The 25,378-nt window shown below is 37.0% G+C and overlaps 1 protein-coding gene across 4 annotated transcripts in view; it reads right to left on the reverse strand.

The window, feature by feature from the left end:
• Positions 1 to 12,075: 12,075 nt before the first annotated feature.
• LOC137982794 (dynein axonemal heavy chain 6-like) overlaps positions 12,076 to 25,378 on the reverse strand; it is a 14,344-nt gene continuing 1,041 nt past the window's right edge. The window contains exons 2-15 of one of the 4 annotated variants that reach the window (XR_011118824.1): positions 24,840 to 24,928; positions 24,599 to 24,690; positions 23,996 to 24,153; positions 22,184 to 22,358; positions 20,955 to 21,114; positions 20,003 to 20,109; positions 19,416 to 19,516; positions 18,393 to 18,498; positions 17,278 to 17,416; positions 16,986 to 17,176; positions 15,986 to 16,082; positions 15,417 to 15,517; positions 13,859 to 13,952; positions 12,076 to 12,526 (exon numbers count right to left, since the gene is read on the reverse strand). Coding sequence is in view for 1 of the 4 variants with exons in the window: in XM_068829946.1 (XP_068686047.1) it covers positions 18,475 to 18,498; positions 19,416 to 19,516; positions 20,003 to 20,109; positions 20,955 to 20,971 (249 nt within the window). In the remaining 3 variants the exon portion in view is untranslated. Of the gene's footprint in view, positions 12,527 to 13,858; positions 13,953 to 15,416; positions 15,518 to 15,985; positions 16,083 to 16,985; positions 17,177 to 17,277; positions 17,417 to 17,449; positions 18,499 to 19,415; positions 19,517 to 20,002; positions 20,110 to 20,954; positions 21,115 to 22,183; positions 22,359 to 23,995; positions 24,154 to 24,598; positions 24,691 to 24,839 lie in introns of those variants that run through there. The other 3 variants (XR_011118826.1, XR_011118825.1, XM_068829946.1) reach the window with 3 other exon arrangements.

The raw sequence follows: 25,378 nt of genomic DNA on the forward strand, positions 1-25,378 counted from the left end.
TACTTTTGCAACCTATCAAGCGTTCCTGCGCTTTGAAAATGTACTTATTTCCTTAGACTACAGCTACATGTCACCAGCCCCCTGAGAACACCACGATCAGAGCCTCTAAAAACTTCTTAAGAAACCTTAGACACAACGACTAGAGATCATCGGTAAAGCCTATCGCATTTTACGGCTTATTTCTGCCCAACAACACAACGGACCATAAATTTCCCGACATTTTAAACTATGATTCAATTTTATTTTCAAAACATTTGCAAAATCTCTCCCGGCTCTTCCTCTTTTCAGCACAACATCCACTCGTGATAAATTTTTAAAACAACGAATGAATATAAATATAAATGATATCTTATTAAACCGATTAAAAGACGACTTCATCACATCATTTCATCTTCCTCGCCTGTTTCAATGCCCTACACTATTGCATTTTAATACATTTTTCACAATACCTCCCCCAACCGCAGTCAATGGATTATTATTTTTCTTTTTAGTAAATCATGCTATTTTATTCAATGTTATTTAGTCACCCTCGTTTCCCGAATCACAGAAGCCATATTTCCCTCATTACCCATCCCAACCCCCCCTCCCCCCCACCCCCCGGGTCTTAGCCTGAATCCCAAACACCATAAATTCCGAACATGCATATCCCCCTTACCATCCATATCGACCCAACCTTCTCAAATTTGACTATGACACCACACTCTCTTAAATCCCCTTCCAAATGGCCTTATTCGTGCGGCGGCCACAATAGATTTCATACCCCGAGCCTCAAGTTGAAATGTTTGGGAACGAGTTTCGGTGCGCAAGAACAAAAGTTTTCAATATGGCTGCCGTGTAATTAAGGCCTCTTATTCATGAGGACATTTCCCGTAAATGCTTATCTCCACCCCGTCTCCCCTGAAAAATTATTTATCAACCAAATTAGCCCTCTACCTTTTTTAATTAGCCTCCGATTCAAAACCCTCCAGACGAAACTACGCCATCATTCATTTCCTTTTTAAACACATAATTTTAAACCTTTTTTTTTTTCATCAAATCACAAGTGTTCCTTGCCCTCCATAAACAACAATGAATGTACATGTACACCATCTCTCTCCCCCCCCTCCCCACCCACAAATTTCAATCCAATCCACTACGAACAAGACAAGCACCAACTAACAACAATACATGATACAGATCCTTTACCAGTACAACTCCTTCTAACAAAAAATAATATATTGCACATCTAAAATCTAAATCTAATTTTCTGCTGTCCCCTAGATGCCCACTTAATTTCTGCATTTAAATGTACGCTTTCACACTTCAATAAATCAACAATATAAAACTCCTAGACCTACACGAACACGTAATTCCAACGATTTAACAACCTAGACTAAATATAAAACAACCGTTTGTACATGAATATAGAATGAATCCTTTTTTTATTTGATGGTCACTCCAGAATGCTTGGAAAAACCCGAGTACTCTTTTACAAGAAAACTGAGATCTCCGAGCATGAAATCCCGTAACTACGCTGCGGCGTTAAATAAGCCTCTTATCTAATGAAACGTTCATTTTAACCATGTTTATTTTCAGCTGTCCAACCACATGGCCTCGTCACATCAATTCAAGAATCAGGAATTTGGGAGATCAGTGAAGAACCTTTTCATCGATAAGTACTTCTTAGACTTCATCAACCTTATTCCCAATGCAAATTTACTTTGACGGCTTTAGTGATGTAATCTCTTATAACCAATCCCAAATTAAGCAGATCTCATTAGCAGAAGACTGTCATAGTAAACCTACCATTGCCCTCTTCATTGCATACGACATTTTTAAAATATGACGCATATTTATTTGTACTTTACACACGAACATCCAGAACTATACAGATGAAGCAGATCACGGCCGATGCAAGAAAAGAGCAGAACTTTCAACACCAGGTAATGATTACTTCAACAGTAAGACAACTTTGTAAACTAAAATTAATGTTAAATTGTTCGAGATGGGCGATGCCTTTATGCTTGAATACCATCATCTAATCTAATTTATCTCAGTTTTAAGAAGGCGTCAATGGCAATCTATTCATGGAGGATTCCAGTCAACCGTAAGTGCTTTTCTAATTACCTCATTTCTTGTTTTTCGACTTGTTCCTATAATGATTTATATTTAATTTTCGTTTTAGTTTTTGCTGTAGACAACCCAGATTTGTTTGGAAAATAGCAGCCAGAACGTAATCATCAATTGGAACGCTCATTTAACAACACTTACAACGTAAGCATAATCTTTTTACTTTTTTCATTGAATAAAATGTTCACTTCGCAAGGCAAATGAGGAATCATCATATGTGACTTTTTTAACACCATTAAACCCATTTGAGCAGATCTTTTGCAGCGGGAGAAATTCAAATTTGCAGCTGGTACTTATTCAGAAGTTGGACAAAGCAATTTCAAATCGTAAGTACAATTGCAAGTTTTTCCACAAATATTTCTTATAGGAGACATTTTAAAACCTTTTAAATAGATGTGTAGTATTTAAAAGAAATAATTATTGCCACCCAAACTTTTTCTTTTGAGTACAGTTCCTTTTTTTTTCAGCTATAATTTAAACATCCAAGCAGATAACAACTGGAAAATTAAGACACTTAGACCTGACTGTAAGTACATCGCACTTAAATGTTTTGGTCCTATTTTTATTTCAGTTAACGACATTCTCCTCGCATCATGATTGCCTTTTTTCGTTTCTAGACGACACCTGTTAACAACAGCAGCTAATACTACCGCTAAAATTCCCACCCAGTTTTCTTTGTATGATCTCATAAAATTCACGGCAACGCCCGTCCTATTTCTGCTGGCGCTATTTTCACAATAAATTTAGCAATTTTCTCTTGATGCCTATGTAAGCAAAGTAAACCATATAAACCTATTCATGATTAATTTCTAAAAACCCAGTCCTTTTTTAAATTTAAATAAACGCTAAAGAGTACACTGACAGCCGGGACAAAACGATAACTGGAGAACAATTTATAACAACTTTAAACAACCTGCACAGATCTCGTTAACCTCAACCCACCATTCTTCCATCCCTCCCTGCTTGGTTCCCTAACTGTTTCCACCCCCACCCCTCCCCCTACCTGCGCTCTTCGCAAATCACCAAAAACCAAAGCACAGACACCTTGAAAACCACCATGGTATCATAAGGACATGTAATTTTAGAAAGTCCCTCCCCTGTACTCCTCAGCCCCACCCCCACCCCTCACCTTCACCTCTCCGCCCCACCCCGGTAGCACAGTACCGTTTATACGTACATGAGGTCATTACCCAATTTTATTACCTCCAAAATCATTTCATCACTTTCCCTTCCATATTTCCCTACACACGTTTCCGTCGTAATATAAGGTGCTTTCAAAATGAGACTAAACACAGTAACACTTCAACACAGCCAATAAAGAAATAACGACTTAACTAAGATTAAAACCATAACAAATACCACTTAGTCCCGAGTCTTTAGTTTTCACACAACTCATTTTCAAAACTCCTCATTTACAAATCTGTTTTGAAAGAATAATTGCCACTTTAATTGAAGGGCTTTTAAATTTCCATGAACATCACATTGACATCATCTTGAATGCAGTTTAAGTTTCAGAAGAATATCGTTTACTTTTAACGTACTTTCTTCTTCAAATGACTACATATTTTAAAATAAAATGCAGGAATTACACTCTTGCAAGTTAAGGTAGTTAAATTTCATAACTTTACCTTTTCTCCGAAGTGCAATCAACCTCGTTTTTTCCCTTTTCGTTATGATTCTCTTCTTCTATACCAACAGATTTTTGCGTTTTTTCCGCAGCATTTTTTTCCAATGACCCCTAGACCTCGCCAAATCAGTGATCATTCCACCTACGATATCGTACTTCCGATCCTTTTGCGTTGCAGTCACCCATGGGGTGACAACAAAATATTATCGTCTCATTTGAACATCCTTCCATAGTTTTTGAAACATGTCCCCTAATTCTAGAGATATTCAAATTTCATCACCTCAAATTGTTAAAGGGGCTAGGTCACGCTATTTTAGGTAATTTTGTTTAATTTTGTTAATTATGAGCTCTAAACGTCAAATTGGCAGAGAAAGAGTCTTTCATTTGCGAAATCACGGCCACATAACAACTGAGAATGATTTTCCTGCTTCGTAAATGACATTTTGACATAGACTGATATAACTTTGCAAAAAGGTGGGCCGACGTTTTTCAAATTTACCCAAATTCAATCCGTTTCAATCCTCTCCAGTTTTGCCCATCCATGTCCCTTCTTGGCTTCCCTGTGTTTTGTTAGAGTTCTTCTATAGTTTTGAACAGTTATTTTGATTCTTTCAGTTTATTCTATGACCATTCGGTCAGTGACCTAGCCCCTTTTAAGCATAAGGATAACTTGCAAAATCAAGAATATCTTGGAAACTATGAAAATCAATTTTTTTTTCACCGGAAATCGAAACATGCACAGCCTGGAAAAAATGAACACACAAACATCATGGAGTTACGTAGCCAACTTTAATCTCTAATTTTTATCTCGTTGCAGGAAGAGGCCAAAGATCTTGAAGAATCAAGTTAATAAACATCAATCTTCATAAAGCACAACCTAACCTGTCAAAGAACTGAAATGTTAGCGTAGATGATGATGATATTCTTCAGAGTGAGTGCAGCTCTCTTAATTATGATAATAATAATCCCCTAAAGTTAATTATGCTCCAATTACAGGTGTACTTAATGGGCAGCACAGTCCAACGAAAGACAACTCTCAATCTGTAGGTGAATTTTAACTTACTTATAGCTCTATTAGATAATTCAAATAATAATCGTGAATTAAACATTTTATTTTTCCCGTAGTACACTAACGCAAATTTGAGACACATAGAAGCAAGAAAAGACTTGTAAACTTGATCGCCCATAGCGAAACCTACACAACGCCGTTTTTGACTGTCTTAATTAATGAGAAGAAAATGGTTATTTTCCCTGGTAAAACATAATTATCATATTGTTTTGACATCATCAAACCCAACCTTTTTTACTTGCTCTTTTTACCAGTAGCAGTGACGCTAATTTACAGCAGACAGTTATCGAGGAGCCCAAAGTTACAATTCGAAGTGACAATTGGAAGCTAATGCAATCTCGACTTGGTTAGCATTACTTGAAAGGTAAGTGCAGTTTTACATTTCTTATATAAAGCATTTCCATTTACACGCTGTTATCACTCGGCCTACTTTAAACTTCAAACAGAAACTCTCAAGCAGAATACAACCAGTGGAGAATCAAGACTTGCAAGGCCATCTACTTACGTTCAGACTGTAAATACAACTTTCTATGGACTGTCATAATAAGCCCTGAATTGCCCTCTTACATGGCATACAATATTTAATGACCCATATTTATTTTTACTTTACACGAATGCCCTGAAGGACTGTACAGGTGGAGCAGATCACGACCGATATAGGAAAAGAGCAGAACTTTCACGACCAGGTAATGATTACGACAAATAGTAAGATATAACTTTGCAACTAAAATAATGTTAAATTCTTCGAGATTGGCGATGCCTTGAATACCATCATCTAACCTAATTTATCTCAGTTTAAAGAAGGGGTCAATGGTAATCTATTCATGGAGGATTCCAGCCAACAGTAAGTTCTTTTCTAATTACCTTATTTCTTGTTTTTAGACTTGTTCCTATAATGAATTTTATATTCTCATTTTAGTTTTTGCCGTAGACAACCCAGATTCCTTTGGAAAATAGCAGCCAGAAAGTAATCATCAATTGGAACGCTCATTTAACAACACTTACAACGTAAGCATAATCTTTTTACTTTTTTCATTGAATAAAATGTTCACTTCGCAAGGCAAATGAAATAATCATATGTGATTTTTAACACCATTAAACCCATTTGAGCAGATCTTTTGTAGCGGGAGCATTTCAAATTTGCAGCTGACAATTATTCAGAAGTTGGACATCGCAATTTCAACTGAAATCGTAAGTACAATTGCCAATTTTTCCAAACATTTCTTATAGTAGACATTTTAGAACTATTTAAATAGTTGTATAATATTTAAAAGAAATAATTATTGCCCCCCAAATTTAAATTCTTTTTGAGTACACTTCCTTTTTTTTCAGCTGTAATTTAACCATGCAAGCAGATAACAACTGGGGAATTAAGACACTTCAGACCTGACAGTAAGTACATCGGACTTTAATGTTTTGGTCCTATTTTTATTTCAGTTAACGTCATTCTCATTGCATCATGATTGCCTTTTTTCGTTTGTAGACGACACCTGTTGACAACAGCAGCTAATATTACCGCTAAAATATTTTTTCTCACCCACTTTTCTTTGTATGATGTCATAAAATTCAAGGCGACGCCTAGCTAAACTTCTCCGTCCTATTTCTGCGGGCGCTATTTTCACAGTAAATTTAACAATTTTCTCTTGATGTCAAAATAAACCACATAAACCTATTCATGATTAATTGCTAAAAACCTGCTCCTTTTTAAGATTAAATAAACGCTAAAGAATACACTAGCCGCCGGGACAAAACAATAACTGGAGAAAATTTATAACAACTTGAAACACATTAAAAAATTCAACTTCTCCGTTGAACGAAATTTAAACGCACCGCACAAATCTCGTTAACCTCAACCCACCATTCTTCCATCCCTCCCTGCTTGGTTCCCTAACTGCTTTCATCCCCCCCCCCCCCCACCACCCCTCCCCTTAACCCGACCCGAATATCATACAAATAACCTGCGCTTTTCGCAAATCACCAAACACCTAAGCAGAGACAATTTGAAAACCACCATGGTATCATAAGGACATGTAATTTTAGAAAGACCCTCCTGTCTTCTCCTCAGCCCCACCTTCACCCCCCCCCCCCTCCACCCCACCCCGGTAGCACAGTACCCCTTATACGTACATGAGGTCATTACCCAATTATTACCTCTAAAATCTTTTGATCACTTTCCCTTCCATATTTCCCTACACACGTTTCCGTGGTGATGTAAGATGTGGTGTTTTAAAAATTAGACTAAATCTAATAGCAACACTTCAACACAGCCAATAAACAAACGATGACTTAACCAAGATTTAACACCATAAAAAATACCACTTAGTCCCAAGTCTTTAGTTTTCACAACTCATTTTCAAAACTCCTTACCAAATCTGTTTTGAAAGAATAATTCTCACTTAATCGAAAGGCTTTTAAACTTCCATGAACATCACATTGACATCATCTTGATTGTTCTTGAATGCAGTTATAAAGTTTCAGAATAATATCTTTTACTTTTAACGCACTTTCTTCTTTAAATTACTACGTATTTTAAAATAAACGCAGGAATTACACTCGCAATTTTGAGGTGGTTAAATTTCATAACTTTACCTTTTCTCCAAAGTGCAATCCACCTCGTTTCTTCCCTTGTCGTTATTATTCTCTTAACTTCTTCTATACCAACAGATTTTTGCCTTTTTCGGCATCATTTTCTTTGTAATGATCCCTAGACCTCGCCAAACCAGCGATCATTCCACCTTCGATTTCGTACTTCCGATCCTTTTTTCTTTGTAGTCACATTTCAACAACCTCCTATAGTTTTTTTAAACACGTCCCCTAATTCTAGAGATATTCAAATTTCATCAACTCCAATTGTTAAGCACAAGGATAACTTGCAAAATCTAGAATATCTTTGGAAACTATGAGAATCAATTTTTTTTTTTACCATAAATCGCAAGATGCAACAGCCCGGAAAGAAATGGATACAAACATCATGGAGTTACGTAGCCAACTTTAATCTCTAATTTTTATCTCGTTGCAGGAAGAGGCCACAGATCTTGAAGAATCAAGTTAATAAACATCAATCTTCATAAAGCACAACCTAACCTGTCAAAGAACTGGAAATGTTAGCGTAGATGATGATGATATTCTTCAGAGTGAGTGTAGCTCTCTTAATTATGATAATAATAATCCCCCAAAGTTAATTATACTCCAATTACAGGTGCACTTAATTGGCAGCACAGTCCAAAGAAAGACAACTCTCAAACTGAAGGTGAATTTAACTTACTCATAGCTCTATTAGATAATTCAAATAATAATCGTGAATTAAACATTTTATTTTTCCCGTAGTACACTAACGCAAATTTGAGACACATAGAAGCAAGAAAAGACTTGTAAACTTGATCGCCCATAGCGAAACCTACACAACGCCGTTTTTGACTGTCTTAATTAATGAGAAGAAAATAGTTATTTTCCCTGGTAAAACATAATTACGATATTGTTTTGACATCATCAAACCCAACCTTTTTCACCTGCTCTTTTTACCATTAGCAGTGACGCTAATTTACAGCAGACAGTTATCGAGGAGCCCAAAGTTACAATTCGAAATGACAATTGGAAGCCAATGCAATCTCGACTTGAGCAGCATTACTTGAAAGGTAAGTGCATTTTTACATTTCTTATATAAAATATTTCCATTTACTCGCTGTTATCACAAGGCCTACTTTAAACTTCAAACAGAAACTCTCAAGCAGAATACAACCAGTGGAGAATAAGACTTGGAAGGCCATCTAGTTACATTCAGACTGTAAGTACAACTTCCTTCCTATCGATCGCTACGTCTCACTATTTTGTTAGCGTCTGTCCCTTCCGCCTTTTTCGTTAAAATACGACACCTTTGTTGACAACGGCATACGGCAAATTGAACATGTTTTTTTCCAAATGACCTCAAAACATTCAAATCTTTCGTTAGTTTTCGTTTTTTTACGATAAAAGGTTGCATATTTAAAATGTTAAAGCAAATAATAATCATTAACCATATTTCTTATAAAGTAAACGCTTAAAATCTGAAACTTAAACATTGAGAGCGATTAACTGCAATTTATAGCAATTAATAGGTCTAAAAAAAAAAACGTGACACAATTTAGAACTTTTTAAGATTTTAAACACCTTTAGGAGCGCCATCCTCCCTTTCCCCAACCCTCCCCGCTCAATTGTCTGACCATCCCCACCCCCTTCGATTTCTCCCAACCCAAGCCTAAAGAAACATCTCTCTATCAATGTAAATCAATATGATATAGGTGGCTTTCTTATTATCACGCAAAACGAAACTACACACTTCTGAGCACGCACAAAAACAGAATAAAAACGCCAAACGTTGATCAAAGGAACACCGTGTCAAACACAATTTTGAGAGCAATGTCCTTTTCAGGACATGTGTTTAAAAATGAGCGCTAATCGATTAGGTATCTTTATCAGATTTCTTAACTTTTTTTTTTTTTTGAAGAGCGTACATTCAATTTGCGCGATAATCTGGAAGTCATCATGTTTTCATAAGGACATGTACTTTTAATAGTTCCCCCCCCTCCCCGACCTCTCCCCTCCTTGCACAGCAGCTTTTTCTTTGCTTATATAAAACCATGACATTTCCATTTTCTCGATATCCTTGGTTACTCTTTTCTTTAGTAGACTAATTTCCTTGTCAGGCAATTTCTGATACTCTTACAGATAAAATCTTAAAAATAAGAACTAATGACACTTAACTCAGCCAATAAAGAAATGCATTTTGATTAGTCCAACTTTTTGATAAGTTCCAGTATGCTTTCATGTGTAAATTTATTTGTTATGTTAACTTTAAGAAATTTTTATCTTTGGAAACACTGCATCCGCAAACTTGAAACTAATTCTAATCATAAAAACCTTTTTAAGCTTTTCATCCGTTTTTGCACTAAAATGTCTTTTGTCTTTTACCACAGCTGCCCAGAGGCTTGGGTAAAGGACAGGCTGCGTTTGACCACATGGAGGAAACCTGGTAAATACATACTTTTTGAATGATCATTATTTAATCACTGCCATTATTAAACTACTGCACAAAACTTGCTTTGATCGATTCGTTATTAAATAACACCGAACATTCATTTTCATGGTTACTCATTATCAATCTTTTTCCTGCACCATTAACCCGAAGCATCCGTCATCATCTTCCTTATTTTTCATTCACGTAATTAATCCCCGTCTAATTAAAACAGATTGTCATTACTAACATCAGTCACAAATCGCCTTACACTATTTACCTTTCATTGTCAAATCATTATGTTAACTAATGTTTCCTTGTTATTCGTGTATATTCGTTTACATTTATTCTCTTCAGTTTCATGCATATTCATCGATTTGGTGCATATTCGTCAATTTTCATGTATATTGATCAATTCCTGTCCATTTCATGCATATTCATCAATTCCTTTCGATTTCACGCACACATGATTCATCGATTTCATGCACATGCATATTCATCAATTCCTATCCATTTCATGCATGTTCATTAATTCCTGTCCATTTCAAGCATGTTCAGTAATTTCATGTTTATGCATCAATTCCTGTCCATTTCAAGCATGTTCATTAATTTCATGCATATTCATTAATTCCTGTCCAGTTTAATCTCATGCATATTCATCGATTTCATGCATATTCATTAATCCCTGTCTATTTCATGCATATTCATTGATTTCGTGCATATTCATTAATCCCTGTCCATTTCATGCATATTCATTAATTTCATGCATATTCATTAATTTCATGCATATTTATCGATTTCATGCATATTCATCGATTTTTATGCATATTCATTAATTTCATGCATATTCATCGATTTTCATGCATATTCATTAATGTCATGCATATTCATTAATTTCATGAATATTCATCGATTTTTATGCATATTCATCAATTTCATGCATATTCATCGATTTTTATGCATATTCATTAATTTCATGAATATTCATCGATTTTCATACATATTCATCGATTTCATGAATATTCATCGATTTGCATGCATATTCATTAATTTCATGAATATTCATCGATTTTCATGCATATTCATTAATTTCATGCATATTCATCGATTTTCATGCATATTCATTTATTTCATGCATATTCATTTCTTTCATGCATATTTATTTATTTCATGAATATTCATTTATTTCATGAATATTCATCGATTTTCATGCATATTCATCAATTTCATGCATATTCATTAATTTCATACATATTCATCGATTTCATGAATATTCATCGATTTTCATGCATATTCATTAATTTCATACATATTCATCGATTTCATGAATATTCATCGATTTTCATGCATATTCATTAATTTCATGAATATTCATTAATTTCATGAATATTCATTAATTTCATGAATATTCATCGATTTCATGCATATTCATTAATTTCATGAATATTCATCGATTTCATATGAGCATATTCATCGATTTCATGCATATTCATTAATCCCTGTCCATTCATGCATATTCATCGAATTTCATGCATATTCATTAATGCCATGAATATTCATCGATTTTCATGCATATTTATCAATTTCATGCATATTCATCGATTTTCATGCATATTCATTAATTTCATGCATATTCATTAATTCCTCTCCATTTCATGCATATTCATCGAATTTCATGCATATTCATAAATCCCTGTCCATTTCATGCATGTTCATTAATTTCATGCATATTCATTAATTCCTGTCTATATCATGCATATTCATTTATTTCATGCAAATTCATCAATTCCTGTCCATTTCATGCATATTCATCGATTTTTGTCTATTCATGCATTTTCACCGATTCTTGTCTATTCATGCATGTTAATCAATTTTAAGGCATGTTAATTCTCCTCAATTTCCTGCATAATCATCGTTTTTACGCGTTTTTCATGCATATTTTTCAATTTCCATCCATTTCATTGTACATCGTACATATTTTATTTCCTTTTTCCTTCCTTCATAAGCATTGACATTTCAACCCACAAATTCACTTCCGATCTTTTTCCCTTTCATGCAAAAGGGAAAAAGTAAAAAGATCTTTTTCTTGCTGAACAACTTTTCAATTTTTATTTATCACCACTCAACAAGAAAAGTAAGTCAGGTAAGATAAAAGTTTCCAGAAATAAATCAAATTCACTCTTGGAAAAAGAGAACAAGTTCAAAAAAGGAAAGTATCTTTTTAACTTCATATGAAGTTTGAGCCTCAACAAAAAGACAATAATACAAGTCTGTCTCATTTATAAAGCTTCATCACTTTATTTCTAAAAATGTCAAAGGTAAAATGTACAGGACTCTTCCTAACTTCTCACTGCATCAGAAATGACAAGAATTCAAGACGGATGAATTTAGTATTTATACAGTGTTGTCTTAGAATGCTATTTATGGAATAACGCTCACTAAGAAACTAATCCACTTTAAAACCGTGATCATTAAAAACAAACCTAGAGAAATATGCGTTCTCATTAAGCTCTCCTTAAAGAATCCACGATGGTAAGTAATATTCTAATAACAAATGAGTTGATTTCACATAAATGCAATCTCTTTTGAAGCTAAGACGACAAGTGAAGTTTTCCTTTTTGTCTTTTTTATTCCCTCAGCTGACACAACAGAGCTGTTCCCTTTTTAATCCAGAAGTTGGACAGTAGATCAGTCGGTAGATAAAAAGCAACAACGAAGTTTGTGGAATGACCTAAATATACAAAGACAAATTTTTAAAATAAACCCAACTAATTTAATGCTAACTCTATGTCTAAGTAACAATTTTGTTTATTTTAAAGATGTTACCGCGTGTAATGAATTGCGGTGAAAAAAAAAAGAGCTTTTTCCTTTTTAGCAGCACAACTCGGTATATCTGGAAATACATACCAGAGGTACACATCGATTTTGATGTGTCACAATATCTGTTCCTACAAACGTTTGCACTTAATTATCATTACGTATAAATCTGGGCCCGGTAGTTCGAAAGCCGAGTAAATTAATCCAGGATTAGCGTAAACTTTTGTTTCATGTTTTCAATTTTTTGGTGAAAATTTCTATTGCTTATTTTCGTCTTTCAAGATTGAATTCCTCTAATGTAAAGTTTTGCCAAATATCAGCGTTGAACAGCATTTGGGAGTGCAGAAATAAACTCCTTGCTTAATTTTTAATCTGGGATTAGCGTTAATCGACTTTTGAACAACCGGGCCCTGGAGAGAAGTGAACAAAAGACGAAATCTCAATTTTCCAAGTAACTTGAATGGACCAAGGATGACATCTTCGAACGAACAAGTAAAGGCAAAGAAAGTGAAACAGATCATGTATGTAACTTCTACCATTTTCAAAATTAAAGCCGTTCACTGATGTGGCTTAGAGAGACAGTAAAAATCAAGTAGACGATTAGGAAGTGTACAAACAGGGCAATTAAAATAATAATTTATAATTTTAACGCTGGTTTTCACGAGCGACGCAAGCAGTCTCCCCAGTCCACCAGGCTAAAACTAGTTTTAATTCTTTCAACAAATTTTACAATTTTGAAGGATTGAATGTACACAACTGTTTCACAAAACGGCATTGTTTGTTATGATACCATATGAAAAGCAATAATTGCTCGATAAAAGACGTTCCCTTGAAATTTGCGACTTGAAACTGGTGTGAGCCATCTTCCCCCCTCCTTGCACGGATAACTTTAAACCGTAGTTGGTATGTCTACAAACAAATTTGCTATAAAATTCTTCCAAGAAAGCGTTTGTACAAGAAAGCAATTAAATTCGGAACCGCTTTCTTTCACTGCCAAATTTTTCGGGCACGGCCATTTTGAATAATTGTGACGTATTATGTTTGCTACATTTTTCTTGTACAAAAGTTCTCTGTAGATATATTACGTGATAACTATTCAAGATAGCGGGGCCCGATAAATCTTACAGTGGAAAGAAGGAAATTTCAAGCGAATTTTATTGTAAGTATTATTTCCAGCCATTTATGATTTCAGACGTAAGCGTTAGAGCTTGGTAAACGGGAAAATTGTTACAATTTATGTTCTCACCTGAGCAAGAAAACTTGTAATCGTCCTCACGAATCGTAGGCGAGAAGAATCTTCCAAGATCTCAAGAATCAGCAACTCATCTTACATATGTGATCTGTGAAAAAGAAAACAAATAATAAAGATGTTAAAACCCCTGAGTTCCAGTTCGTAACCACACAAGTAATATCTCGCTTAGTGTGTGATCTGCTATTACTGAAAAATATCAAATAAAGTTGTCAAACAGTCTTAAATCTTGTCCAACTTTCTTGAGTTCATTCCATACTGCAAGCAGTCTTTTTGCCCGTCTCGCAAAAACGTGATCCTTGCGACGTTTTTTACGTGTTCCCTTCAGGCACCTTGCGGGATCACGTTCTTACTGGACTGTCAAAGAGGAAAACGAGACTGATTGCATTCTCGTGATGCCATGACCTTCTTAGACGTCTAATCCCAAACAACGCATCAACAATATTAACAATCCGCTGTCACCTTAATAGGAACACTACAGTTACCTTCTCCCCAAATATAGTTTATAAAAAACCCGTTCTCAGATTCAAAGCAAAATGAAAATAAAACTAGCAAAAAATACACCGAATGTAACATTTTTTGGGATCGGTGCACTTTAATTAATGAGGGTCAAATCAGTTTCAACACTTTCAACAAACTGTAGTATTTGAAAGGATTGAATCTACCCAACTGTTTGACGTAATGGCAAAGTTATGGTACCCTATGGCAACAAAAGAGCCATCTTAAACACAATATATTTTGTATCTAAACGCTTATATCTCAAAAAGGAACTCGGCGACCCCAATGTTTTATTGCTGGAAAAGGGATAAACAGGTTAAGATAAAACTCTTTGCAAGGTTAAAAACAATTTTCTTGTGCAGATTCAGAGAAACCTTCACAAAAAAACCACTTCGGAAAACACCATAATACTCTTTGTTTGTTCCCCAAATTTTGCATAAGCATTGCTTTTGTTTCTCTTGAGACCACTGTAAGTCCCAAGAGAAACTGGACACAATGGTTATGCAAAATCTGGGTGGACAAATAAAGAGTATTACGGCATTTTCTGTCGTGACTTATTGGAAAATTTTAAGGTGGCTCTGAATCTGCTCCAGATAATTTTTTTAAACATCTTGAACATCTTGAAATAGACCATAATCGTATTCTCGGTATCGGACTGGAACTAGCTTGCAATGGAGGCTAATGCGGGGGAATCTTTTCAAATGCAAATACTTTCTAATATATTCCCCCGCATTAGCCTCCATTGCAAGCTAGTTCCAGTCCAATACCGAGAATATGAATATGGTCTATTGTCTGGAGCGCTCTCTGGATAAGAGTCGTTGAAATCATACTGTTTAATGAACATCAAAGAAACAGCAGATCAGTACAGCATGGAGCCAAAATTTTTAACAAATAAATACATAAATAATAATAAAAGTAATAACAATACTACTACTACTACTACTAATAACAATGATGATGATGATGATGATGATGATGATGATGATGATGATGATGATGATGATGATAATAATAATAATACTAATAATAAAGTTGTCCCTCGTAATTATGCTCTTACCTTAATGTTCCAACCCAGTAAACAAAACTTCTTTCTTTTTTGAATTATCGTATGGAAGAAGCAAGTGCCAAAGACTAATTTACGTCACGTCACACCACGAACTGTGAAACACAAACAAGAACAAAGATGAGCACAACAATTTACGAGTACAAGAATAAAGCACTATTAAGTCTAAACTGAATTAAACCGGGGTAAACTAAACATAACACCACCAGTTAGGGAGGAGCGGGGAGGGAAAGCGGGTGTTGAATGTGTTTTTTGGGAATCAATGACAAATTTCCTTCCTAGTCCTCGAGCTTGAAAAAAATGGTTCCCTAGGATTTCCCAAGAACTGGCTGCCTGTTAAGGCATTTGAATAAAACAAAATTGAAAAAGGTTGAGTTGGGAGAGAGCATTGAAGTGAGGAGATGCTGGGGAGAGGGATCTCTTTACACCTGGTCCAGTCTTTTCTCATCTTCTTGCTCCTTCGCGACACTTTGCGTCTTCTGACCGCCTGAAAGTCTAATAAAGGGTTATAAAAGTAACAAATCTCTGTCGTGGAGAGGACGAGGAGATGGGCAAGTTCTTACCTAGAGCGGGAAGACCCAGTCTCCTGTTTTAGTTGCATTGGCGATCATTTTCTCGGCCACAGGCCCCTGCCCTTGACCCACCGAGATGGCCTGAATCCTATGAACGTAAAGCAAAACTATTGTTTAGCACAAACTGTAATTTGCGCAAAATAAAATAAAACAAACCCCCCTCCCCCTCCCCCCCCCAAAAAGATTGATTGACTTATTTCGCAGGGGGGGGGGGGGGGTAAACGCTGAGGCGACAGCCACTGCTGTTTGCAGCAGAACCCTTCCAAGCCTGAATTTTAGACTACACCTTTCCTCAATCAAATTGCAGTTTTAAGGGTCGTCACGCAAGACTACTCCCTGTGCTTTCTAGTAGTCACGCAACGCTACTCCTGTTACGACCAAAATCCCGCTTCGTAGCAAACTTAGAGGGTGCATTTTGTAACTAACGAGCAAAATAACGCCTTGTTAAGAAATCGGGAAAATTTGCTGCGTGACGACCAAAGGCCGGTTGAAATTGCACTAAAGAGTAAAGAAACATCCCTAATCCTTAAAGTGCCTATCACGTCAACACACGTTTCCATTGTATTTATTTCCAGATATTGTCTAAATTACATCGTGTTGTTTTTAAAACCTTTTGATTGAAATTTCACGTTTTTATTGGCTTTGAAAGACAAGAAAAGTGGTATGAGCAATGACGGGGAATGGGTTTCATATGGGTTGACGTCACAAGTTAATTGCATCGCTGTTTTCAAAGAACTATCTCAATGCAAAGCAATCTGTGACGTCAACACGTCAATCTGTGACGTCAACACGGACCCATTCATTCCCCTTCATTGCTCGGTTATTGACCAAAGTACGATCACTTTTCCTGTCTTTCAACGCCGATAAAAAAGTTAAATTTCAATCAAAAGGTTGTAAAAACAACACGATGTATTTGGGATTTCGGAGAACAAATAAAGTGGAAAAGTGTGTTGAGCTGATGGGCACTTTGAGGCGTTACTTTAAGTCTCACCTTTTGCTGTAGCTCATTTCTCGGGCGAATCTCAGTAAGGCGTTCATGAGATCCGACCCAGTTGCTAACATGAAAATAAGAATCGCGGTTGGTCCCACATCAGCACACAGTGTGTTGAGCTCGATTGATGGACTCTCCACAAACGTCTTGCCAAGATGTTCGCGCACAAAATCCACAGAAGCGAAGAAGACCTGTGTGTAAATATAATTTGAATTTTAGAGAGTTCTTTAATACCAGCCTATAGCAACAAAGGTAGACAATCAATAAGCCAATCAAAAGCAAGCACATCCACCTGGTTCCCAAGCGCGGAAAAATACGCAGCTGTGAGTGGTCAGAGTAGCAACCGGTTTGTTCAACTTTCAGCTCTCTTCTAATTTTCAACCAACCATTTTCAATAAACCACTTTTAACGTTTCAACCAGCCACTGAGCGCTGAAAGGCAAAAATCAGAACAATCAGAACAATCAGAACAATCAAAACCTGCGCGTACAGGACAAGATTGCAGTTAAGGCAGGGATTAAGACAAACAGCTGAAGATTAGGGGAGGGGAGGGTAAAAAAACTGCATTCCTTCTTCTTCAGACCCCACTATGTTGATGTCCAGTGTTAATTTAAACTGTTGTGCACAAATACCCCAACAATAAGCGACAAAAATAGTTGAGACACTGAACTGGGAAGACAACAATTAGGGAAAAAATCACCTTAACGTTACATTTTCCTTTTGCACCACCCCCCTCTTCCCCCGCCTCCCCCCTTCAATGTTGGTGACAGAAAAAGAAAGAGTTGGCGATAAGAAAACAACATTGTTTGTGGGGAGGGGGGAGGGGGTTAGACGGAAAGATTTTGGGGTAGGGATTTGTCCGACATTCCTTATAAGGGAAAGTGTCTCAACCCTTTTGGCGCTTAATGTAGGTTCTCTAGGCAGCAGCAGGATCGAATAACCAGGGGGGAGCAGCTTCTAATGTTCAGAATCCTGGCATTGCACAGATCGGAGAGGTTTGCGATCATCATTTCCACCAAAAATTCATCCACTAGCATAATTTATTATTCATAATAAATAGCCTGACATAATTAATTTCACATAATAAATAGCCTGGCATGTCATTCTTCTTACTGGCATGGCCAACAAGGCTCTTATGTGAGTCTGACTTCACTAGGAAATCAATGCAAAAGAATTGTTTCATCTGTGAGTTAGCTCCATAAAAAAATAAATAGAAAATGTACTTCAGTCAGTTATCGGTTTAAGGCAAAAGCTACAGTAAAATTACCGTAATTCTTGTCTCTAAAAGCCTCCACAAACACCAAGCTCTGAAAACTTGTCAGATGCTCGCCAAAACTGACATCAAGGCACATTTATGGTGTCCTCAAGAATAGTTGCAACTTCCATTTTATAGCAAAAATATTTTTACCTGACCAGTGGATAAAGGCGAAAGCATCTCAAGGAATCTGTCCTTCTGCTAAGAACATCTTTAAATTGTCCAGAGTGCTCTATCAATACGAGTCGTTAAACTCATTCTGTTAAATGAATATCAAAGGAACAGCAGATCAGTACCAGCATGGGGTCAAAATTCTAAACAAATAAATAAATAAATAAATAAATAAATACATAAATACATAAATAATAATAACAATCATAATAGAGCGGTTTTCAAATGAGTGTCGTAAAACCAAAACCAAAGTAATTACTTTGGCCAATCAAAAAGGACGGAGGCAATCCAGTAAACCAATCAAAACTCGAAGTAATTACACGTAGCCGACACAAAGCGCGCGAAAATGTGTACAAGCGAGCCACGATTGGTTTTGGTTTCACTTCTGATTGGTTGAGAAAATGGCGCGAGAACTTTGAACCAATCACTGAGTGAAGTAATCGTAAAGCAAAGTAATTATCTAATTACTTTCGACACTCAATTGAAAACCGCTCTAATAATAATAATAACAATAACAATAAGAATAATAGCAATTATAACAACAATAACAATAACAATAACAATAATAATAATTGTAAATGGTCTGAACCCAGGAGTCATATCATTAAATAAAGTGCGATTGTCTGGGTGAGTGTTGTCCTGAGAAGGACTGTTTGAGATGACATTGCCTGACGTTTCGACAACCTGAGCGGAAGTCATCTTCAGAGTCAAGTGATTTGTGTAACGTCAGTAGATACCAAAAGAACTCCGGTCATAGTTGTCATTGGTCAACTTATTCGTGATGTTATTGGTCGACTGTCAGGTGAGCCTAGATGTAATTGGCTCTGAAGATGACTTCCACTCAGGTTGTCGAAATGTCAGTCAATGTCATCTCAAACAGTCCTTCTCAGAACTACACTCACCCGGACGATCGTACTTTACTTAATAATAATAATAATAATAATAATAATAATAATAATAACAACAACAATAAAGGTGTCCCTTGTAATTATGCTTAACTCTTACCTTAATGTTCCAACCCAGTAAACAAAACTTCTTTCTTTTCTGAATTATTGTATGGAAGAAGCAAGTGCCAAAGACTAATTTACGCCACGTCACATCACGAACTGTGAAACACAAACAAGAACAAATATGAGCACATCAATTTACGAGTAAATGAACGAAGCCCGATTAAGTCTTAACTGAATCAAACCGGGGTTGACTAAACATAACACAAGTAGTTGGGGGGGAGGGGGTGAGGGTGCCGAATGTGTTTTTTCCGAAATCAATGAAACATTTCCTTCCTAGTCCTCGAGCTTGAAAAAAAAACTGTTTCCCTAGGATTTCGGAAGAACTGGTTGCCTGTTTAAGGCGTTTGAATCTAAAAATTTTGAAAAAGGTGTTGAATTGGGAGCGAGCATTGACGCGAGGAGAGACTGGGGAGAGGGATCTCTTTGCACGAGTCCTTTCTCATTTTTTTGCTTCTTCGCAACACTTTGTATCTTCTTACCGCCCGAAAGTCTGAAAATCCCTATAAAAGCAACAAATCTCTGGCGTGGATAGGACGAGGAGCTGGGAAAGTAGCATAAGAATGTGTGTTTCATTCACTATACCAGTTCTTACCTGGAGCGTGAAGACCCAGTGTCCTGTTTTAGTTGCAATGGCGATCATTTTCTTGGTCAAATGCCCCTGACCTTGTCCCAACGAGAAGACCTGAATCCTATGAATGGAAAGCAAAACAGTTGTTTAGCACGAACTGTAATTTACGCAAAATAAAATAAAACAAAACCCCACCAAAAATGATTGATTGTGACTTATTTCATAATTTATACGGGAAGAGGGGAGGGGAGAACACTGCAGCAGAACCTTTCCAAGCCTGGATTTTAGTCCTCAATCAAATTGCACTTTTAAGGGTCGTCACGCAAGACTCCTCTCTGTTCTTTCTAGTAGTCACGCAATGCAATGCTGTTACGACCAAAATCCCGCTCCATAGTAAACTTTAGAGGGTGCATTTTGTAACCAACGAGCATAATAACAGCTTGTTAAGAAATCGGGAAGATTCGTTGCGTGAGACCAGAGAACGGTTGAAATTGGACTAGTCAGTAAAGAAACATCCCCAATCCTTAGAGCGCATATCACCTCGACACACTTATCTATTTTATTTATCCTTCGATATCGTCCAAAATGCATCGTGTTGTTTTTAAAACCATTTGAGTGACATTTCAAGTTTTTATTGGCTTTGAAAGACAGGAAAAGTGGTCATACTTTGATCAATAACCGAGCAATGACGGGGAATGCGTTCGATACCGGGTTGACGTCACAAGTTAATTGCAAAGCAGTCTGTGACGTCAACCCGATATCGAACCCATTCCCCTTCATTGCTCGCCTATGGATCAAAGTATGACCACTTTTCCCGTGTTTCAAAGCCACTACATGAGTGAAATTTCAACAAAAAGGTTCTAAAAACAACACGCTGTATTTGGGACGCCGGATTTCGGAGAATAAATAAAGTAAGAAAAGTATGTTGAAGTGATATGCATTTCAAGGCTTTAGTTTAAGTCTCACCTTTCGCTGTAGCTCATTTCTCGGGAAAATCTCGGAAAAGGCGTTCACGGGATCCGACCCAGTCGATAACATGAAAATAAGAGGCGTGGTCAATTGATGTACTCTCCACAGTCGTCTTGCCAATATTCTTGTCCACAAAATACACAGAGGCGAAGACGACCTGTGTGTAAATTAAATTTGAATTTTAGAGAGTTCTTTAATACGAGCCTATAGCAACAAAGGTAGACAATCAATAAGCCAATCAAAAGCAAGCGCATCCACCTGGCTCCCAAGCGCAGAAAAATACGCAGTTGTGAGTGGTCAAAGTAGCATGCGGTTTGTTCAACTTTCAACTTTCTTCTAACTTTCAACAGACCATTTTTCAAGAAACCACTTTTAACTTTTCAACCAGCCACTGAGCGTTGAAAGGCAAAAATCAGAACAATCAAAACCTACGTGTACAGGACAAGATTGCCGTTAAGGCTTGGATTAAGAGAAAGAGCTGAAGATTAGGGGAGGGGAGGGTAAGAAAACTGCATTCCTTCTTCTTTAGACCCCACTATGATGATCTCCTGTGTTAATTTAACCTGTTGTGAACAAATAGCCCTCCAATAAGCGACAAAAATAGTTGAGGCACTGAACTGGGAAGACAACAATTAGGGAAAAAATCACCTTAACGTTACATTTTCCACTTGCACCACCCCCCCCCCCCCTCTTCCCTCGCCTCCCCCCTTCAATGTTGGTGACGGAAAAAGAAAGAGTTGGCGATAAGAAAACAACATTGTTTGTGGCGGGGGGGGGGGGGAGGGGTAGACGGAAAGATTTTGGGGGAGGGATTTGTCTGAGATTCCTTATAAGGGAAAGTGTCTCAACCCTTTTGGCGCTTAATGTAGGTTATTTAGGCAGCAGCAAGATTGAATAACCAGGGGGGAGCAGCTTCTAATGTTCAGAATCCTAGCATTGCACAGATCGAAGAGGTTTGCGATCATCATTTCCACCAAAAATTCATAGACTAGCATAATTTATTATTCATAATAAATAGCCTGACATAATTAATTTCACATAATAAATAGCGTGGCATGTCATTCTTCTTACTGGCATGGCCAACAAGGCTCTTATGTGAGTCTGACTTCACTAGGAAATCAATGCAAAAGAATTGCTTCATCTGTGAGTTAGCTTGATAAAAAATAAATAGAAAATGTACTACAGTCGCAGTTATCGGTTTAAGGCAAAAGCTATGGTAAAATTACCTTAATTCTTGTCTCTAAAAGCCTCCACAAACACCAAGCTCTGAAAACTTGTCAGATGCTCGCCAAAACTGACATATGGACCTTCACTTTTCTGAATCGCTTCTGTATTTTCGCTTGTTGCTGTTGTACGGCCATCATCTGAGCTTTGAGAGAGCAATGGAGGGTTCGAGAATACCTAGGAGATCAAAAACAGAAAATCAGTTATTTGTATATGTCCCTCGCCCTCTGCCCTAAGTGGTATAGTATTTCAATGCCTTTCCTATATCTTGTAAAAAAATTCTTATCTCAGTGATCCGTTCCATTTTCAAGTTATCAAAGCTACATCGCCTCTTGTCATATCCCTTCTTTTTACTTCTATTCCCGTCAATGTTTTGCAACCACTTTGAAATAGAGCCAAAATTGTCTTATAATCTTCTGAACAGAAAGGAGGCAAGCAATACACCTTTCCCTGGCCTTATCTAACACGATTTTGTTCGGAATCAAGCACAAATAACCCAACCGTACTGTCTGATCATTGTTTGGGGGCGAAGAGAAATCGTGATAATACTTAATTCACCGAAAAAAAGTTATTTTCATTTTAACTAACAACGAGTTAAAAATTATCTCAACAATTTTGACCGGGATTGGAGGTTACTTTCCAGGCCATTTTGCAGATCAGGCAAAGTAAAGGAGAATTTCAGGCTACTTTACTGAAGACTATGACGATGGTATCCCTCCCCATACTGTAACATTAGGGGACGGAACCTCCTCTAAAACAACAAATTGAAATCATTCATATAACTTTAAAATACTGAACAGAATGCTTACCATCAAAGTTGTTGGAATGTTTTCTAATGAAAGCGTTTGTATCCGAAATAAACAAATTTCAAAAACGCTCGTTTTCAAATTTCCTGAGCGCTTCCATATGAATAATTGTGAAGTGTAATGGTTGCCCTACTGTTTTAAACAAAAGCTCTTTGTGTGAATACAATATTTAGCAACCATTACACGTCACAATTATTCAAAATGACAGCGCCCGGGAAATTTTGGAAAACCAAAACAAGCGTTTTTGAAGTTTGTCTCTTTCGGATACAAACGCTTCCATTGGAAAACGATTGAACAATTTCGATTGTAAACATTATGCTCAATATTTTTGAAGTTAAATTCTTGTTTTAGTGGAGGTTCCCTTTACACAATGAGGACGGGAACGGCAACGAGAACGCCATCTCAAAACATAAATTCGCGTTATTGCAATCACTTCGCGACTATTCCAAGCGTTTTTATATGTCAAAGTTGTGCCGGGCAGTCCCTCAGGAATGAAACCATTATGAGTGGCGCTTAATTTAGCAGAGAAAAGTGAAAATTTATCTCCAAGTGCTGACGCGTTGTTGTTTTACTGACGATGGCAGAGAAAAGGACAAAAGTGAAAAACGCACGTGCAGGGCGTGCAAAGCTACTGTTTTTGCCCACTAAATATGCAAATTTGTGACGTTCTCGTTGCTGTTTCCGTTGTCGTTGCTAAAGTTCCCTATTTAGTGGGCAAAAGCAACAGCTTTGCACAACCTGCACATGCATTTTTCACTTTTGTCCATTTCTTTGCCGTCGTCTGTAAAATAACAACGTGAAATAGCCAACTTTGAGGGTTTAAGAAGGACGTCCGCACTTGAAAATAAAATTTCATTTTAACGAAGTGATTACAATAACGCCCGCTCGGGTAGCCAATTACAGCGTGGGATTTGGTTCATCTTGTCCACTCAGGGAGCTAGTCATATGATAAAACATGTTATTACGACTGAGATAAGACAACAATCACGTAAGCAATACTGAGCTAACCTTGGCCTCTCTGTAAACCAATCAATGGTGCAGCATTTGACAAGAGATAGGAACATCTGGCAACGAATACAAAAAGCACCTCAGGACTCAAGCAAAGTACTAGAATATTACGCGAAGATTGTTTCCACCTCGGCGGATAGTGGCTGAACACTGCATCTCTGCAAAATAAAATGTCATTATTAAACAGAAAATCCCTCGTCTCCCAACGCTTAAGCTACACAGAAAAAAATTTTCAAAAATCTTTGTGTAATTTGTAATTATTCATGAGTACAGCTTCTTAGAGCAGTTTTCAAATGACTTTTGAAAGTAATACGCGATTGCAATTGCTACGCTTAGTGATTCAAGTGGTTTAAAAATCTCGCGCCAGTTTATCAACCAATGAAACTTTAGGAAAACCAAAACCAATCGCAACTTGCACGCGCGATTTTTCCCGCGCTTTGAGCAAGTTACACAGAACTGCTACGAAGCTGGATTGGTTCCTTGCTCTGTTTGCACCTGCTGTGATTGGTCAAAGTTATTACTTTGGTATTTGCTTTACGACGCTCAATTGAAAACCGCTAACCATTAAAAACACTGGTTGCTGATAAGTCACTAACGCCCTACCTGTCTCCATCAGACACGCCCGCTTCTTTTGCGTGCGGGCGAGTTCCATACAACACTCGTTTATACTTCTCTGCTTTGAATAAGTTTGGCACCTGACACATAATCCAAGCAAAATATATCACACGACATCTCCACCATAGAGTTTTGATGGTGATGAACTTCATTTCAGAGTCAAGTCTTCTAGGACTGTGGCACCCAGAGAAAAACCTCTCGGTGCAGAGTAGAGACACAACAAACTCACCTCACATATGACGCTCAGCTTCGGAAATGACACGGGCCACATTGGTGGGAGGCGAGTGATTTCAGCACTGCGTCAACGCTGCCTTAATTCTTGTAAAAGTCCAAGGAATAATCAAAGCACGAAATTAAATGATTGAACTCTTTCGATTGGAAACAGCCCTAGTGATGATACTAAATATAACACAATAGACCACTTTCATAAATGGCGACAACCTTAAAGGGGCTAGGTCACGCTATTTTAGGTAATTTTGTTTAATTTTGTTAATTGGCAGAGCATGATTCTTTCATTTGCAAAATCACGGCCACATAACAACTGAGAATGATTTTCCAGCTTTGTAAATGACATTTTGATATAGACTGATATAAATTTGAAAAAAGGTGGGCCGACGTTTTTCAAATTTACCCAAATTCAATCCATTTCAATCCTCTCCAGTTTTGTCCTTCCATGTCCCTTCTTAGCTTCCCTGTGTTTTTTTAGAGTTCTTCTATAGTTTTGCACAGTTATTTTGATAGTTTAGTCAATTCTATGACCATTCGATC

This window comes from Montipora foliosa, chromosome 13, assembly GCF_036669935.1.
Source record: "Montipora foliosa isolate CH-2021 chromosome 13, ASM3666993v2, whole genome shotgun sequence".
In the NCBI taxonomy this organism is placed as follows: Eukaryota; Metazoa; Cnidaria; class Anthozoa; order Scleractinia; family Acroporidae; genus Montipora; species Montipora foliosa.